Here is a 20,091-nt window from a genome sequence, read left to right on the forward strand (position 1 = left end):
ATCTTGGTTATGTAACATATAACCAATGGCATGGTTTCTAGTTGGGACTGTAATCCTGACTAATAAGAAGGGGAGGACAATAGTAAATTTTGCTTCCTTAAGACAAGATGTTTCCTGCCATGACTCCTTACAGAAAGGAAGACTGTGGAGGTAGTGGCTAGCAAAGGTGACAATATCCTGCTTAACACTTAAATTGTTGTTTTAATGACTTAAAACAAATTGCTCTGCTTCCTTATTCTTGTCAGATATTGTTAAATAGGACTGCTCTCTACAGATGCGATCTCTGATGGACTTCAAGGCCTATATGGATAAAATGAAGACATGGGCAGATCATTTTTGAGAGAACAGATTTAAGTAACAGCAGATTTAAGTTTTTCAGCAGATCTAAGAAAACAGCAACATTGAGACTAGGAGGAAGAAAAGAGTAAGTGGGGCCAACCTAAGAATGGCTACATTACCCTTTGGCTGCACTGGAGGCAGAACAGTATATCTGATTGCAGTCTTAAGATATCTATGTTAACAACAAAGCAGAAGAAATGAAAGTAAGGGGAAAATACTGTCAGACCGACCCCGCTAAAGCTGAGTCCTGCTCATAAAGAGTTTTGATTTAAGGTACAGTTACATTCCCCCAAACCCAGGGATAACAAGAATAAAAATGAATGTCCCCTGTAAACAATTCTTCTTTTCAGGATTCATAGATTAAGAAACACATTTATCATCGGTACCATGTAAATGCCCAGGACTGACAATTTAATCAGATGTAAAAGTTAAGAACATTAGGCAGAACTCAACATCAACACTGGCATTGTGAGATCCTGTTTCCATCGAGACAAGCATTATAAAAAAATATTATAAAAACAGAAAAGCAAGGTCCTGCCCTGAAGTGCTTGTACATCAAACAAGATCAGCAAAGCAGCAGAAAGGGGAATGTGCACAGGAGAGAACTAGAGATAAATGCTGCCTCTACTGAGTTCCTACCCTGTTTAGGCCCTCAGTGATGACAGCCCATCACTGCTGGGCTGCAGTGTTTCCTTAAATGCTTTAAAACTGCATATATCCACACAGAACACTGAACTGCTTCTCCAGACATAATGCATATTGAGAAAATGAAAACAGAAGCAAAACACAAGTGAGGTTGCTTTTTTTTTTTTTTTTTTTTAAACAGGCCATAGTGTTATCATTCCAAACACACTTGCACAAATATGACTATCACGTAAAACACAGATCTGATTTTGCATTCAGATTTGCCAAGTGAATCCCTACAGTTCTGCAGAAATTTTGTGAAATTCCTTGGAACTAGACCAGCTGCCTGCTTGGATTGCAAAAGTGGGACTTTAAGCTAAGTCAATCTTTCCCCCTCAAACAACCTGTAAGTTCCCAAGCATATTGGTGAAAATATTTTTTTAGTAGTGTGGACCTTTTGATTGTCCCTTTTTCCTCTTCTTTGTGCACCAGCTGAGAAGTAAAAATTTTTTTAAAAGTCTCTACAATCACTTCACCTAACATAGGAAAAAAAATACATCTTGTCTACTAACCATTACTATACAGAACTGAGAAGATTCTCTGTCCCACAAAAGCCCACTCCTGATCTTGCAGTTTGTTACATCTGAGCAGACTTGGTCTATACTGAACTTCCACATTATGAATACTTGCAATTTGTGCACGTATGTAATGCATAGGTTTAATTCAAGGTATGGACATAAAAACAAATATTGTTGTCAAGTTTAACAGTTTTTTTAGAAAGATACAGAAATTAGCACTTTTTTCTTTAAACATCTTAAGCCTGCAGGCAATCAGAAGGCAAGACCACCACATTCATTTCAAATAATTAMGAAACTAAAATTCTCTCATCTCCTGCAAACAAATGTACCTCTTTCACACAATCCATTAATGCAGCATGATGGTTAATTTTCAGACACATACAAGAAAATTTTGTAACAAGTTCTTTGAGAGAATGAGCTTGTCTTCATATTTACCTGGTAAGAAACCGAACACATTTCTAGACTCTTGCCTAGAAAAGAAAATTCTACTTTAACATGTTTGTGTACAGTCTCTTGTAATTATAAAAGTAGATAGGCCATAAGTGTCTTCAGAAAACTAACTCCTTTTCTGTTATCTTGTTGTTTGACGAGTTGTTCATGGAGAAGAAAACATATTAACCTTGAACAGTTCCAGCCCTATACTTAGCTGACAACAGATATGGTGCTTGCAAGGAGACTTGTTTCCTGTGTCACCAACTTATATTACCTCACTCCAAGATAAAGCTGTGGAACCTCAATGAACCAAAAAGCAGAAGACAAGAATGAGGAACAAAAGAGAAAAGCAAAGTGTYTAATAAAAGGGGATTTGGAAAAGATAAGAATCAGTAGTATTAAATTAACTGCCTCTTTCTTCTAAAATAGTAAGGCAAACTATTCAAACAGCCAGAGATCTTTTGTTTAGGAAAATATATTGAACTCTAAAAATAACTTTTAACATGAAGGAGTAAGTACTGAAAATAGATTTTTTCAGTGAGTTTATTCAAATGACAAATCTATACAAAGGCTATAATATCCACGTTGAGTAGAGTATATTGTAGTTTTGAAGTAATCTCAGTTGTGCGAAGTAATAGAAACAAATTTATCAAGGCCTGCTGACTTAATTCCATTAGCATTCAGCAAACTGTATTTTACAACTCAGTAAAACAAAGGTACAAGGAGAAAAAGCATAATAACAGGGTCACCTGGAAAAGAAATACTTGGTTAAATTTGAAACATCATTTTATGCAAATTTAGTTAAATCAGTAACAAAGGGGAGTATTACTGTGGAGTTCAATGGCATATTAGATCCTCACAAGCCATACACAACATACTGAGACTTGACAAATATGTCATTTTCTCCATATTTTATACTGATATAGATTATTAATATTTATTCAGTATCCCTACTGGTCCCCATTCATGGTTAGGCTGTAATTTAAAGGATTTCACCCCTAATATAGTATATTCAAAGATTTTGAAGAGTACATTTTCAGCATCAGTGTGATACTTAGCATTTTTTGTTCGCTTAAACTCTTGAAACCACATTATGTTAAAAATGTCTTTTTTAAACTTTTAGTCCTACTCATCAGAGAAACTTAAAAATGCTAACTCAAATTCTTTACCTTCCAAAAGTCAAAGAATCTGGCATCTTTCTCTGATTTCTGTATTTCTTGAAACACAGTTCATGATTTTTGAACACATGGGTTATCACAATCTGCTCTTTCACATAAAAGATAAAATAATTACACATTTTCCATATAAAGGCAATAAAACCAAACTTCTGTCCTATAATAGGAGCAGTCATGGAGGAATGCTTTGTCCACATGAAGTGTCAAGATTCTTATGAGAAATCAATTCTCCTGTTTTCACACAGGTAATTTCCCCAACTATTCCTTTGTGTAAATACATACTACCAGGAAGAACATCAGATACAATACATGTTTTGAGAGTACTTTTTTTCTAGACAGGAGTTACTCAGAACTTACTCATCACAGGGAAGCTAGGCATGGAGCTCACTTTTTAAAAGTGAGGATGACAGCCAAATCTGGCCTAGACTATCCTGAAGTGCACTAGAATGCAAGCAGGTTTACTGTGGGTTAGGATAGTTTCTTCTAGATCTACTTGCATTTTATCAGCCCTCATGCTATCAAATATGACACCACTCATGTACAATATTATACACATTAATCATTTTTTTCCATATGCAAACATTGAATTCTGAGTTCAGAGAATGTTTAGCATTGCTAATATAGAACATGTTTTAGCATGTATGATGGGAAATCCATTCCCTTTAATTATAAGTAATTAAATTTGCTGTCAGTGATTTATGCTCCAAGCAATCTCATTATAGTCATCACAAAACATGGGCTTTATTTCTCATGGCCTTCTTCCCACTATATATATATATATTTTTAATAGGGAATGAATACTTGATATGAATGAGTACATAACAAATGCTCCTATTGACCTCCGAGAAGTACCAGTCAGCATGCAGCATAAAACATTTGATAGTGGGAAAAAGACATCAGGCCAGGCCCCACGTAACTGCACTGTAAATGGGGGGTGGGGGGGGGAGTGATTATTTGACATACATGCATCAATAAAGCAGAACAATCTAAATACATCTCTAGGCTCCAGTTGGCTCATAGCAAGGGATCATGACAGGCTACTGATTGTTCAAGGAAATGCAAACAAGCTGCAGATCAGCTGATATCTTTTAATTTGTGGGTGCCAATCTAGAAAGACTTCATATCACAGATCACTGGGGCTAGTTGCATGTTTCTTGGCTCCTGAGAATGTGTTGGTCTTGCTATGAACAAGTTTAAAATTTCTTAACAAAATGTTTCTTTCTGTTCTCCATTACATTTATGGTTACTCTGTATTATACAATTCTTAGAAATCTTGTTGCAGGGAAAAGATACTGCTCCAAAATCATACTTTCAGTATTGCTTTTGAAGACACAAAAGATGCATCTAGTTTAATATGGCAGCAGAGAAACTATTGTATCGACCTCTTTAAAAACAATGTTCAAGATGTTCAAAATACTGGAGACAATTTCAACACAAAATAAAGTGACTCTCAGATACAATAATTAGGAAGGATAACAGATCATATTGCACATAAGAAATAACATCAAAAATGCAGGTGTCTATGCTCACATCATTTGGCTTTTGGAACACAAACATCTTGATGGAGGAGCTGAGCTTCTTTCTTCATCCTAATTAACACATCTTCGGTTCTGATGCAGTGGTGATTCTCTTCCTCTGTGCTGGAAGCACTTGCAGTAGATGCACTGTAAATGCAATGTCTTCAATTTAATGGAAACCACAAGGGTTTTATCCCAAGAATGTGAAATTTGATGTTGGATGGAGACTTGGTTTCTAAGCAAAGCAACGTCTGGAAATACCAGCCTTCTCTTACATTCCAGATTGGCCTGAAATAATTGTTCCCAGAAGTGTATGAAATTAGCTCAGCAGATCTAATTTAAAACTACTACCATGGATTCAAAAAGGTACACAGAACAAAAAATAGCTGTCCCCTTGCAGTAACCTAGCACTCAAGAGGTTGCTAGTCTGAAGTGGAAAACTGGATACCCATTTCTTACTTTTCTTCTCAACAGTGGGATGTTAACATATTTTGAAAGCTGTGCTCCCCTTAGGCTAAATCTTTGTGAAAAGACAAGCGTGTTCTGTGTGGATTTACAAAGAAAATGATGATTATTTTTTTTTCTTTACAGACATCAAAAGCATGCTTTTAAACTCCATGCATCCCCACAGGACAACTCTGCCATCAAAACTACTATGACATAGCCTAAAATTAAACAGAATAGCTGAACTACGTAAGTTTAGAAATCCACGATCCCACATTATTAGGTCATGAAGTTTGTTTTCCTGCCAGAAAAGCTGGCTTTCAGTAGCAAGTGAAAAATATTTTACAATAGAATTCTATATTATTTCGGTAAACATATTTAGCCAAATAAACGTTGGCAAACTGGATCACGAGTAAAAGAACCACCACAAATGCTTTGTTTGGACAGAGTTTCAGAAACATTTTTAAACCAATCTTTACCACATTAAATGGAAATTACTAAGTTGGAAATTTACAGTGTCATTTTGAAAGATGTGTAAACCTGGGACACCCTCAAGAAGAGTAAAGAAAGGAAACAAGTTGTTCTTTGTTACTATTCAACTTTTTAACACAATCAATCTTATTTCCCATGGATATGGCTGTTTAGATTGGCAAGCAGTCTTTGTATAGAATTTGATAAATATTAAGGAGCAGCAAACTTTAAAATGACAAATAGGCCTCCCTCTCTAACAGGATACTAGCAGGGAAATGATGTTTTGTCTCTGGTCTTCACTTCTACACTTAAGTAATTTAAATCTGTAAAATGAGTACTTTTGTAATAGCATGAATAGGCTAGAAAAAGGGAACCCAAGAAGGCCATTTTTAGAGTGCCTTGCAAGGCCCATACATGCTTTGGTGTCACCTATGCTTCACTCTAGCAGTACCAATTCAAACCACTAGTGCAGGCACAAAAACCATGTGCACACGTAAAACACAATAACCCATACAAGAATAACATATTTAAAGGCTTCTGGAGCTAAATCACAGCAGATGCCATGAGTTGCAAGAAAGATGTGTACCAAGATAAAACAACGTGCTGTGTACCACTCCCCAGCAAAATATTAGTTGTACACATAGCTGCTTACTGGCCTTGCTACAGTAGTTACCAGTAGTAAAACATAAGGCAAGTATATAGTAACCATTTAAAGTGAATAATGTAACATTTACAGTTCTGTACATTCAGCTTAGTTTATCTTTGATACCGACAGTAAAACTAAAATAAACACTGAGCAAGAGTTGGACTAGACTTTAGTAGGGGGGTTAATTGAACCTATTCAGATAAAATTATGCGAGTAAAACAGTGTTTAATATCTGGAGGAAACAAAAACTTAATGTGAGAACAGATATTAAATTAATAACTTTGTTGTGCTATAAATATTTATACAATGCTTAGTTAGGTGATTCTCCCTGGCTCTGATACCATGGTGCTCCTCTTTTCTTACACCTAGATTGGAGTCCTTATTAGCAGTGTCTTGTAGTAAGCAGATGCTGAACACAGAAACTACTTGCGGAGACTGCCTGCTACTGCTTACCAAGTATTTTCTTCTGGTCAGAAGGTCAGTCTATAAAAGATTGTCTCGAGTACAAAGATCAGCATTCCAGCTAGAGCAGCACTAGAGCTTATTCTACCAAGATGAGAAAGTTGGAGAGCGATGGATCTTCACTAGCAACTCTCACCGCTGTCCTGTGCGAAGAGACCTCATGTAAAGCTAAGCCTGAACTGTAATCACCAGTGCAAGCAAGTTTGATTTTTTCCTTTTAAAATTACCAAGATAAGTAAGCATTCAGGAAGGCATCTGACTGATCCCACATGAATGGCATACCCCAGGAATAATCTCTGACTGGTGGTTTTGTTCTCAGAATAAGCGCATGATGTCTGGATCCTGAGTAGCAATAAAGTGAAACTACAAATAAACCAGCACATAAGGCAAAGAAAAATCAGTTTTAAATTAGTACTTCTCTTAATGATCCTTTTCAGCTGGGTTTTGAAAAATTGCAACACAGTTTGCATAACATTTACTAAGGAATTAAAAAAGGCCACATTTAATACATTAAATATTAATTTCCTGTAAGTAATAACAATGTATTTTATAATTGGTTTAAGCAAGTCTCAAAGGGAAAGATTCCTGATTAACTGCAGATTCTTATAATGCCACTTGTTTTTCCAGAGTGTCAGATTACTTTTGATGATTTCTTAGCTGAATTTTTAATTTTGACCCAAAACTGAATTTATAAAAGAGTTTTCACATTGTTTATTTTTGACTAGTGAAACAATTGCTTGAAGCGCTTTTGTCTTCAAAGTCCCAAACTAAATAGGTCCTGACTATTAGGAAATATGAAAATCTTTTGAAAAACTAATGTTACTGGCTTAGTTTTTACTTACAACTTAGCTCATTTCCTTTGTTTTGTCTAGGAATCTGCAAGTTGTTAAAGCTTCATCTGGCACTTTTAACCCATGCAAATAAATACAGAAAGTGGATGAACATAGCTCAGTTTTATGAACTCTTCAAGTTAACGTAAACAATGTGTAGAAGTCACTGTGGATAAGTCACTGAATGATTAATCCAACTAAGTATCACATTGCTCTGTTGTGGATAAAATGGATATCTTGCTGTTGGCTAATAAAGAAAATCCATTAATATTTCCTTACTTCAGAAATATTATATAGAGAGAACTCAAATTATTCCTGAATGAAGTGAGACATTATTCCTGAATGAAGTGAGACTTGGTCCATGCCTTCAGGTATACTGTCCTCTTTTCAGTATAATGTCCACCTAGAGGCTAGCTATAGCAGTCGGATAAGGCACTTACCTATCAGTTCTTGGGGTTTAGCTTCCATGCCTGTTTTAAGTCAAGCGAATGTTTCGCAGCCTACCTTACCTTCTTAAAGGACATTCACCTGTGTCAGAAAGCCACTGCTCAGTTTGGAGTAGTGTCATATTTGTTTATGAATTAGATACAAGAAACATAACCTGCCACGGGGCTCTTAAAATAGGAGGGAGGTGTGAATATATATGAGCCAAGTTTGCTTTTCATAACTAAAATCTGTCATACAGGATGAGTTTGAGACACTTAACTGGTAGGGATGTAGAGCCTTAAAAGCATTTTCTCAATAATTTATTACTGCATTAAGTTTGATTGCATTGCTAATATTTCTTACTTTAAAAACTTTACCATGATCATTGTAACAGCCATTGTTGTAACTAACACACACATATTTAAAATGTTTACCAGTCCAAAAAGTTGACAGAAACTATAATAGCTAGACTAATGAATAATTTTAAAAGCTTAATACAAATACTTTAAACATGATATATTTCCTACTCAAATGCAAAAAGGTTTATATTTAATTCTCAAAGAGACTACAGAAAATAAGATACCTCTGAATGAAGACTTGCCACAGGGTAAATAAGAACATGTAAATCACCCGATACAGTTACAGGAAGTAGAAAGTTATTTTACAGTTTTATGTATATTTTTGATCTGYAGTTTATTATGCAAGTGCTAGAAAGTGAAAATGACCAAGAAAATAGACATAGAAACGCTCACACTAGTATTTTTTAATAATTGTTACTTTTTGCTAAGTAGATGCCTAGAGACCATGATTACATTGGAACATGTACRTAGAATTCAGAACTGAATGCATTTCAATGACTACATCATTTTGATTTGTGTACTTTTAACAATAAGTAATCCTTGCCTTGAATTCAAGCTTCTGTTGTTCTCTAATCAAAGAAAATTCATCTCTAGATAAGAGCGAGCAGGAAAAGATTGTTTTAAACGTGATCAGAAAAAACAGTGAAACTTGAGGTAGTGCTACACTTCAGCTGCTAGTCCCTACTCTATTGAAACTTAGCATTACTGACTTCATAGCAAAAAAAAATTTATTCAGCCTTAGAGTGAATGAAAAGTCCTGTTCCATGCAGRAATATATAAAATGCATCACCTTCAGAAACCACTAACATGACATTTTCATTACAACTTCAGAGCTCTCCTAGAATACAATTTAAAATGTTTTTAATGAACATATTTCACTGACGTCCAGGACTGTTGATACAGTTTTAAACTTAAGTTTAGATTGTTGATTTGACAGGATGCCCTGTATTTACTTAGGAAGGAACATAGGCTCTTTAAGGATCTCTCCATTACAGGGAAAATTATATCTGAATAGCTGCAGGGCAACACTTCAGTTATGAAGAGGTCATCATCCTCTGTTTTAGTTACACGTGTTTAAAAAATAATTTTTTTCTTCTCAAGTTTTGCAAAGCAATTTTCTGTTTTATGGTGTATTGTTCTGTCCTTCACCAGTCACAGGTCCTCTGTTCTAAAGCTAAAGCCTGGAACAACTTACTCTGATTTTATGACAAAGACACAGCAGACACATGAGCAAGGCTTGCCAGGCAACTCTTTACAAGTAAGAGCAGCTATATGCAAATACTGGAAATTGTGAAGGTTTATTTTATTCCACTGAAAAGGTTTATTTTATTCCACTGAAAGCAGCATTAAGCCATCCTATGTCATGTTAATGCTCAAATGATTTTCTCCAGTATCAGTATCTTACAACTGCATGTGTTCTAGAAGCTAAGATAGGCGAGCAAGAATCTGATCAAAAGAGCTGCTAAGATGGTATCCACCATCTCTAGTGACAGGAAACCACATTGCTGTCTGAGGCACAGGATTAAGCTGGGAGCCATTACCCCAATTTTGCTCATATTGCTGACTTTTCAGACCCATATGCCTAGAAGGCTGTGATTTTTCTTTAATGACTATCTGTAACAGCAAAAGATAACACAGGTCAAGAGGTCTAGCACCAAAAATGACTGCAGCTCCAGCTCTGCAATTAGACCTGACTTGACAGATTTCCGTATTAGTACAGAACTTCATTGAAATAAGGCTCTACACAGAGACAGGAGCTTGTATTATACTTCCATGAAAACTGTACATTTCTATTCTAGGCCAAAAAAGTCCGTCTGACATTTCTAATGATCTGACAGGTCTAAATTTTGAATCTTAAAAAGTTAATAATCATTGTAACAGATTGCAATGGGTTCCCCTCCCCTCCCCAATCTGAAAATACAAAGATCAGTATGAAATGGCAACTCCAGTATACAGGCCTTTAATAATATTAAAACAAAAAATGGAACAATCTAGAACAAAGCAAGCTTTTCTATAAACTGAAAGACTGGGTCACAGAGCAAATGAAAGATGAAGAATTTAGTTTGCAAGGAAACAGACCATCTTGATCAGTGCAATATTGCAGCTCTGTAAGCTAAAGGCCAAAATGCAAAATAAACTAGGCTGAATACAGTCTAAGAGTTAAGTAAGTGCCAACATATGAAACACTAATATGGTACCCTTATAATTACAATGCACCTATGAAAGATACAAGGTATTAAGAAGAAAATGAGTATGAAAGACCAGTACTCTAGGTTAAAATCATTTAGACTACCAAAAACATTGTTTCAATTTTTACGTAAGGATTTTCAATCTAAATCAATATAAAATGAAAAAATACTTTTTTCTTGCAGTTTCTATGCAAGTATTTCCTGTTTTAGTTTTAAAACGTGGCAGTTCAGCTGGTTCAAAGCAGAACCTACTTCAACTTTCACTAGTATTACAAAAAAAAGAATATATGTTAAGGAAAAAAGTTTTTTTCTTACTCTGCACAGGCTAAAAGTTATAAGCATTTTAAGTCAGAACAGTAGCAAAGGGCTGATCAGGCTACCAAATCAAACAAGGTTTAAGAGATCAAAGGGATGCATTTAAGAATGTCTTGAAATTCATAAAGATCCTAAAGATCTTAATAAAAAACAAACCATTTCACCCCTCACTAGAGTAAGCGTTACTCAAGAATGGAAAAAGGCTAATGTATCTTAAACAGATGCTAAATATCAGTCTACAAAGAGAAATGAGAATACTTTATCCAATTAAAGTAGAAAGGAAATGTTTTTAAACTAGTAAGAAAGTAGTTATCCCAACTAACTTGGTTAGGATTCTACAGGCAGCCAATTTGTTTTGCTCTCACTTGAAACCTAGGCAGATTTTAGATATACTAACAGAAACATTTCCAGAGTGAAGTGAGCCCAGAGCTTAGCAAGTTATTCAGTAAGTTTGGTCTACATCTCCAAACATGCACAAACTTTTTCAGCAGCAACGCTTTATCCTGCAAGCTCAGTAGTTTACAGGTTAAAGTCTCTCTGGGTCAACAATGAAAACCACATTTATTTTGCTGGAAATTGAAAGGAACGTCTCACGGCTTGTTTGACAGAAGAAATAGTTTTAATGAAGGTTTGATTCCACAGGATCCAATGGCAGTACTGAAATTTTCTAAAAACAACTATAGGCAGATTGTAAATCCATATGAAACTCCAGAGTTAAATATAYACAGACTACTGACTTTATGCAGCTTCACAGCAACAAGAACTAGATGTACTGTACTACTCCTAAGACTTTGCAGCAGGCTGTACCTTCATCTTAAGGCTTCAGCAATGCAAAATAGATTTGCTTGAAAAGAAGGCAGCAGGTATGCACAATTTAGCATGTTAACTGGTGTATTTATGGTATACTTCACTGAAAAGCTGACTTAGTAACTCTTAAAATGATCAGCTTGCCTTTAATGCACTTGACACGTACAAAAAAAACAGTAATCAAGCTGCTGCCGAATTTTGTTCTTACTGGAAATCTAATGGCTGTTTTGAGTGGCACAGCATATCACAAGCTAGAATGAGTTTTAAAGAACACTCTTCATGGCCAACTTTTAACTAGCACTATACAGTCCTTGGGAAAATATTTTCATTTCAGTATGCACCCTTAAGAGAGGTAGCTCTCTAGAATTGTAGTTATATTTCCATTTAATAAAATTCAGCATGTGAGACTGGCATTGAGTTTCAAGGCCCAGACACGTACCTCACTGTTCTTCCTTCATCCATTCTTAAGCATTGTAGGATTGCCTGGAGCACAAACCAACCCATAGTCATCATTTATTGCACATCAAAATACCAACAATGCTGGAATTTGGGCTTCAGGGCATTAATATACTATTGGAAGAAAAAAAGGGTTTTAAGGGGAGGAAAAGATATACTAATGTGGTTGATTTATTCATCTTTGATAGGTACATTTGCAATAAGTTCTGTTACAGCATGCTGTCCTTAGGAGGAACTTGGATGACTACATAAAGTAAGTGTTACAACTTGACTTCTGCTTTTCATAGTGCAGAGAGAGCATTTCATTATTTTGCTACTCCCTATGAAGGCATGATAATAATTACTATTCACATAATTTCCATGATAGAAAACATATGGAAGCAGCATAAAATCATAGTAAAGTTTCAATTAAGCCTATTATTGCAGATCTCAACCCTATTTCTACCTCATTTAAACAGATTAAGCAAATACGCAGTAAGACTTATTTTAACTCAAAATTCTAGCTTAGAATCAACATATCTATTTTTAATTCAAATTTTGGCAGTACTTGCTCTGTTATCAGTTCGAGTTTGGACAGTCCAAACTGTGACAGCTGAAATACAACCCCAGTTAAATCAATGAATAAAAATTTCTTCACAAGTGAAACAAGAATTTTCTTGCTACTCTATAAGCATAGTTTTTTTGTAAATGGAAATTTTAAATCATCAGCATATTGTTTGAAAAGGCTATAGATGGAGAAAAGTATGAAAAAAGCCATTCACTAAGTAGTATTTGACTCCTTTGAACATGATAAATCCTAAAAGATTTTAGTCAGTTCCTTGGTTAGAGAGTCCATCTATAGAAGAGACTTGCAGGAAACTAAAACCCATCAAAATGATAAACCTCATAATTCTGATAAAATGACAACATGTAAATTCACCATACTACTATTACACAGGAATTTTCTTGCTTCAGCACCTACTTTATACCAAGAGACAAAGTATGAAGCAAGAAAAAGAATATATTCCTTATAAGTAACCCTCTACAGCAAAGGGACCTCTTGGTTCCTTCAGATCAGAAAGCAGGTCACTGAATTCATTCATGATGACAGTGAAAAGCATAAATAGGGTTGAAGCTCTAGGAGGAGCGTTGGTTGTAAACTGCAGCACTCCGCTCCTTCAAAGGTTGACAGATACATAACAGAAAAGGCAAAGTTAAAGTTGGAGGCACTTCATTTCTGTGTTTGCTGATAACACGCACATTGAATTACAATTTCCTATAAATTTCTTTCATATTTTTTTTTCCTGAAATACATGGGAAGAAACAATGTATTTTCATACTTGAACTGGTATAAAGCATGCATTCAGTCTAAGAAGAAAGATCTGCAAGATGAGGCATGAACTTTGTACAAAGTGCTGAATTCCATGATGTTTAATGAAACACACTTTTGAGATACCATAAGGGTTCCAAAAATATCTCCCTCAAGTTTTACTGAGAAATCATATATTGCTAAAGCTACCTGTCATACATACCTTTTTGCTAAGCCTGAAACAAGCCCTAAGTTAGCCTTTGGATCAGGTACACTAACCATGAAAATCTTCATTAACTGTTAATCACAGATAATCCCCCAAAACTTATGCTAGACCTTCAGAATTCCCTAACAAGTGTTCATATATTGTACAATTTACAGGAATTATTGTAATGCACATTCCACCTCCTCCCCCAACTCTGTGCTAGGACACATCATTGATCTTAGTGTCTCCTTTCTCAATATGCAACTCTTATTTCAAATGGTTGTCTTTATTTGCCTTTTGAGTAGATGCGAAAGACAGCAGGCTCCTCAGAAAACATTCTAGATTAAACATATATGTCACTGTAGGTAACTATTTTTAATTTGTTCCATTCCATGGACCATACCTTCTGCTGTTAGTTTAAATGCAGTCTCATTTGAGCCAGAGAAATACAGTTAGCTCCCTGAAGTTAGATGACAGGAAACAAAAGTCACTATAGCAAAAGACGACAGCATTGTTGCTGTGCAGGACAGATCAAAGAGAAATTAGATATGCTGCACAGTTGGCTGTATTTTCTGTGAACTCCTGAGTAGACAGGGAAACAAATACTCCAGTCATGTAAGGTTCAACAGCAGTATTTCTAAAATTTGTTTTTCATAAATATACTACTGAAAGTCAGTTTGAGCTTGCTTTCACTATTTCTGAAATTTTGTTCATTTCCTACATCACTCAATCAAGACCAGTTAAAATGCCAGAACCATTTTACTGCTTAACAAAGTAATTCTTCTTTCAGCATTCTCAATATCCACACAGGCCAAAATGCAAAGAACATGTTCTCCCAGAGACAGAAGAAAATTCATATGGCTTTCTATGCTACTGTGTGCTGTCAACCTCAGTGACAAATAGTACTAATATTCTTCCCAAAACTTTAGATATAATGCTGTATGTGAGAACACAGATCCAGTATTTTATAGTTTTTAACTCTGATTTTTTAAATTCAGTATTATAATGAAACAAGGACTGTTTCTGACAATAACTTAAATGAAAGACTTTACTGATCGTGTGGGTATTCAAACTGGGGAAAAGGCCTATTGTCAAACCAGTTTGGAATACATTAATGTCAAATATCTTAAAACATGAATTGTACCTTTAAATGTCACTTTGCCAAATTACTTAAGGAAATATGACTGAAAGAAAACTTAGTAGTATTAAACCCTCCCACCAATACATAATCAAACTTTGAAAGGCAGTCAGTTCAAAGAATCCCCTGAAGAAAGGTTTACCTTTTCCTTAGGTACTACTTATAACACTTTACACTCTGATTTGTTTACATATATATGTGTGTGTGYGCGTATGTGTGTGTAGGGAAATATATATATACACACACCACATATATACACACACTATATATACGCGCACAGGCATTTTAAATGTTTTTTCTATACAACAGCTATAGTTACTTGTTTTCATTTCAAACACTAAAAGAACACAGCATTTAAAAATTATTTTTTACTAGGGAATGAAGTCCTAAGCTTTCATGTAATTCCTTCTGAAGAGCTGTATTATAAGTGTACATCAATATGTATAGTAAAACATGCTGGAATTTTGCTTATTAAATTAAGTTGTACGGCTCTAAAAATGATTATTCAGTTAAATGCTCTAAAATTCCAGCCGTACATGGATTGCATTATAAAGTATTTAAACAACATAAGCACACAGATACATTTAAAAAGTACAAGAGAACTTTTTAAATCTTCACTACAGAGTAAGAACTGCATCTTTATTATTCACTAGGGAGCTGAAACCATGTTTTTGCAATATATTACCATTTCATGAAACTAACTAGTTTCTAGGTGAATATGAAACTGACTGGAATAAATCAAGAGAACACTGACATATTTTCAGGAAAAAGTGATTCTAACAAGGTCAGCTGCATTTAGAGACAAACTCTGTGCATGCCTGAGCCAAGGAGAGTAACTTGACCTGCTCTAGTCCTGAATGGAGGACAGACACCCAGCACACACCATCCATAAGGGACAGAGACATCTCACACAGGAAACAATGCTGAAAATTTATTTTCTTTAGTTTTAAGTTTTTATAACCTCAACTCTGTTTTATCCCATGTAAGACAATTTCAGTAATAAGAGATCCTCTACTTTGTGTAGTATATAAAATCTTTTGCAACTAAAATGAGGGGCACCTGAAGTACAAAAACATTGAGAATACTTAACTTACATTGGAAACTTAAAACACAGATTAAAAAAAAGTGGCTTTTCAGCTTTTCACGTTTGTATTTTGCAAATTTTCTCTGCCGTTTCAAGGTGGACAACGAATGGAGAGAAAAAGGAATAGTCCAAGTAGTTGGAACGAAGAGGCAAATCAGTAGGAGGAACAAGGAAAAGGCAAATCAAACTACAAAACAGATGCTCCTCCAATCACAAAATCTGAAGGAAAACATTTTGCAGGTGTTTAAGAAATGCATCCCACTGTCCCTCATCCTAACTGGGTACATGAATTGCATCCCATCTTATTTAAGTCTGTATTTATACTCGCAGTATAAAAGCATATTTTTTATACTGTAAGTAGTTCCCTGCCCCAAAGAGCTTACAATCTCACTTTGTAACAAAACACATCAAGTAGCTGGATTGAGATCAAACAAATGGAGAAGACAGGGAAATAATTTTGTAAGGGATTAAAGTTGGGTTACATTACTAAATGAGGTAACTTCTGAACATCATTGGCAGTGATGTTAAGACTAAGCAATTTTTCAGTTAGAAGCTCTTCTGATCGTGAAAAGACTGGTTTAAAATTTAGTGAACGAGCATTAAAAATAAAGCACAAAAATTCTTAAAAATAGACTTGTTGGAGAGACAAAAATGTTCAAATTGCTGAAATTCTTCATTTTAGACAATATGTAACTTGTCATTCTACTGCAAAGATCTGGATGTAACAGAAACCCGTGTGTGCATGTTAAGTTTGAAGGTAAAAGGTTTTTACATTCAAGATTTAAGTGTTAAATTCTGATTTAAAAATCCTGTTGCTATAAACATAGGCTTAATAAATATTAATATGAAAATAGTCCTACTTAAAAAATGTATTTTAAAGTTAAAATAAGCTATATGGACACGATACAGTTGGTCTGAAAACAGCATTCCCTGACTACAGGAAGTCCACTTCCCATGTTCAACTTTTTTTAACATTGTTCTTTCTCCTCAACAGTTATAACAGAAGTGACCAGTCCATCAACTTTAAGTCTTTAAGATTTTTTTTTTTTGGTGTGTATTTCCCTGGTTATACCTGATTTTATTGAAATCAAGCCTTGCCCTTAATCTACTAATTGACAAGACACAGTTGAAGTGTAATTTCTATGTAACATTTGTGCCTATTTAGCCATCACTTCTTAATCTATTCACATGCAAATAGAAAATATCTTCTTTTCATGCAATTAGGACATTCACGTTTTCCATATCACGGAATCTTGCTTTGGATATATACATTAGCAAATGGCAACACTTCTAYGACATTCAAAAAAAACCCCCTTGGAATAGTTATAGTAAGAAGAGGAAGAAACCCCCCCCCACACACAATTATTTGGTCTGTATACAATAACCAAAAAGGAAAATACTTAATTTTCACCGTAACAAATGGCATACTCAGCAGAAAAAAAGTCTGATTTGAGCTATCCCTTCATAGGGTAAGTAGATGGCAAGAGAATTTAAGTAAAAAAATGAGACAGTGAGGATGAGGACTGCTAACAGGCAATCCATTTAGTTTGAATTTTGAATAGCGCTCAAGGAAATTTACCAGAAATGTAGACTAAGGAACTATACATTTCTTTGACCCAAGTCAATACTAGCATTTACTTTTTATAAATTATAACTATATTTATTAATTTAGTTTGCTTACAGGAGTATACAAAAGGAGTAGAGCCACAGATTACCAAGAGAATTTGACCACTTCTGACCAACAGCTGAGAAAATGAGCAAAAAAAAAAGTCAACTGATTATGATCAACTGCTTGTACATGCCACAAAATTACAAAAAAAATTTCCCTGCAGACCTGTGATAAACCCCTCCCCACCTCTGAATAAGTTTCAATTCCCAGGTAAAGATGAATCAACAAAATTAAAATATTGTGCTGTTTTATTGGTGTAAAAATCACACAATTGCTAGTTCTGATTCTGCAGAGATACATCCATGCAGTTAAACATCTATGATCCCACAGCCAGAAGAAGCCATTAAATAGAATATCTGCTGTTAGTCAGCAATTAATGCAAATTTACATATGAGATCAAAAGGTGTGTATCATACAATATACAACAAATCCTAATACAGTACATCAACCTGAATAGCAAGATACACTCAAGGAACTCTGTTAATAGTGAAACCTGTCTATACGCCAGAGAAATAAGGCTTGAAAACAAGATGACAGAAGGTACCCCAGGATTCCTAAGAAGCAAACTGTTCTTTTTTTATTTTTTTTTGCTGGGAATTAGAAGTTCATAGAGGTGTTGACACATTACTTGACAATACAATTTGTTATAGTGGAGACTGGTGGATGTGATCTGTTATTAAAAGGTAATGTGTGAAACATGCAATTATAGGTGGTGCTCAGGAAATGTGCAGTCAATATGTTTGGGATTTATACCAACTCTTTTCACAGAAGGGATGACTGGAAAAGGTCTGTTTGATAGACTATCAATTGTACCATAAGTCTTTATATGCATGCAGCTGAATCAGGATCATGAGTGGATAAAATGCGAACACCTGGCAATCTGTGGTCACATAGTCTACAATGTATGTAACAAAATCAAAATCAAATCTGGTTGATATGGCTAACAGCCTGCAAGAACACTGTCAGCCTGAATAAGTTGGCTTATTGCAAAGAGGCAGGCTTTCTGAAATTGTGAACAATTTTCAAATTGTGAAAGGCAGCCTAGGAGATAATCGTGGCTGATGATAGCCGATTTGTTTTTCTCTCTTCTTGCACAATAAAATAAATGCCATAGCAAAAGAAGAGCTTATGTGCTTGAAGTTTAAAGTCAACTGATTAGCAATCCTCTTCTGCAAAGATGTTTCAATGGGGAAAAAAAGAAACCACTAAGAGATTCCAGTTGGAAATTTTGGYGACGAACTCTGCAAACTCAAGTCCAACAAAGATCACGGATGCCCACAGAAAATGAGAGGCAGTGTCACATTCAAGGAAAAGGTTTTTCTGTACTGAAATTAAAATACTTAAATACAAAAGTGGACAGATTGACAAAACAGAACCATAACATTTAATGCAGAATAGAGTGCACTGAGCTAAATGCAYGGATCTTTAAATAGGCTTTGAAACCAATACCCCTTTCAAAATTAGTAAATTCACAGTTAACGGCAGTAGGCTTAAAGGTGAGAGAAGGGTCGAAGTTGTTCCAGTTGGACTTCCAGGGAGATTCTCTCTTCAAGAACATCCTACAAAAGAAAGATTTTCTACTCACTGTCCACAGAGAAAGAATACTAAAAATTTCCTCATGCGATGAAAACTGGTAAATGTCAGCTTCAGTTTTGAGAACTCCAAGTCCTTTCTAAAATCTGGAGAGCTTTTCCCATAATCTGAACAGCAGTTTGGCTACCCAGTATTTCTAAACAAAAATCAGTACTTTGCTGAAAATTGAAGTCATTTAGTATTTCTTCATTCCTTTCAAATTACCCACAATTACACAGTTGTAACCAGCTGCAAATCTAGCTGTAATATTTTCAAATGAAGTCTGATGTGTTAAGAGAKGCCCTCCTGTTAGTTAAAAGATCAGCAGCTGCCAATTTTTTTTTTCCAGTTTTTCCTCTTATGTGAATTTTATGCACCTTTACTTTTTTAAATAACCACTAACAAGTAAAATTCAGGTTTGGCAGTTTTTAAAATGCCATATCTTCAGGCTAGATAATAAAATAAATCTAAAAATGAATTAATATGTTAACTTGCTCATTACATTTAGACAATGTAAACATAAGGAAGATGTAGGTACCTACAAACAAATCCAAAAGGACAATAGCTTATACCAGTTAAACTGATAACTGTTGTTCTGTTTACTGAGCTGAGAATTTTGCATTCTACACCATTTATTTTATTATGTATATTTGTTTAAAAAATATTTATAGTTTTAAGACTTTAAGGTTTGCTTTTTCCTTCAGAAAAGGAAAGCCACCTCGACTGCTCTTCTTAATACTCTGCTTGTAGAATATTTGATGACCACAACAGCTACCCTGGATTATTAAAACTAATTTAAAATTTCAGCATTTTCCCCCCCTCATTTTTAATGTATCTGAGAGCAAATCAAGACATTGAAAAGCATATTTTATAGTAGTAAAGGTATCCTTTGTAATGTAACTTTCACAAAAGTTGTCACAATTAGGTATCTTTTGTGATCTATAAAAACAACTAAATATTTTAAATTGATATCCTCTACTACATATCATTTGCATGCACAGTTACCAGTTGTAGTGCATCACTAACATCTTGCCCTCTTCAGACTTTTTTTTTTTTTTTTTTTTA

The 20,091-nt window shown here is 34.9% G+C and overlaps 1 protein-coding gene and 1 long non-coding RNA gene across 18 annotated transcripts in view; one reads left to right on the forward strand and one right to left on the reverse strand.

The window, feature by feature from the left end:
• The first annotated feature begins 249 nt into the window (after positions 1 to 249).
• Positions 250 to 8,215, forward strand: LOC112968163. Of its 2 annotated transcripts, none has more exons than XR_003254266.1 (4): positions 250 to 612; positions 3,315 to 3,393; positions 5,257 to 5,358; positions 6,596 to 8,215. It is a non-coding gene; the product is annotated as an uncharacterized LOC112968163 (long non-coding RNA). The 2 variants fall into 2 exon arrangements; XR_003254267.1 differs by having other exon boundaries at positions 250 to 424.
• A 7,612-nt stretch (positions 8,216 to 15,827) lies between these two features.
• The window catches only part of REPS1 (RALBP1 associated Eps domain containing 1), a 72,346-nt gene continuing 68,082 nt past the window's right edge, over positions 15,828 to 20,091 (reverse strand). For all 16 annotated transcript variants that reach the window (XM_026070076.1, XM_026070074.1, XM_026070075.1 and 13 more), the window contains one exon: positions 15,828 to 19,013. In XM_026070076.1, coding sequence (XP_025925861.1) covers positions 18,945 to 19,013 — 69 coding nt within the window. In that variant the 3' untranslated portion in view covers positions 15,828 to 18,944. The remainder of the gene's footprint in view (positions 19,014 to 20,091) is intronic.

Source organism: Apteryx rowi, unplaced genomic scaffold, assembly GCF_003343035.1.
Source record: "Apteryx rowi isolate R43461 unplaced genomic scaffold, aptRow1 scaffold_303, whole genome shotgun sequence".
Classification (NCBI taxonomy): Eukaryota; Metazoa; Chordata; class Aves; order Apterygiformes; family Apterygidae; genus Apteryx; species Apteryx rowi.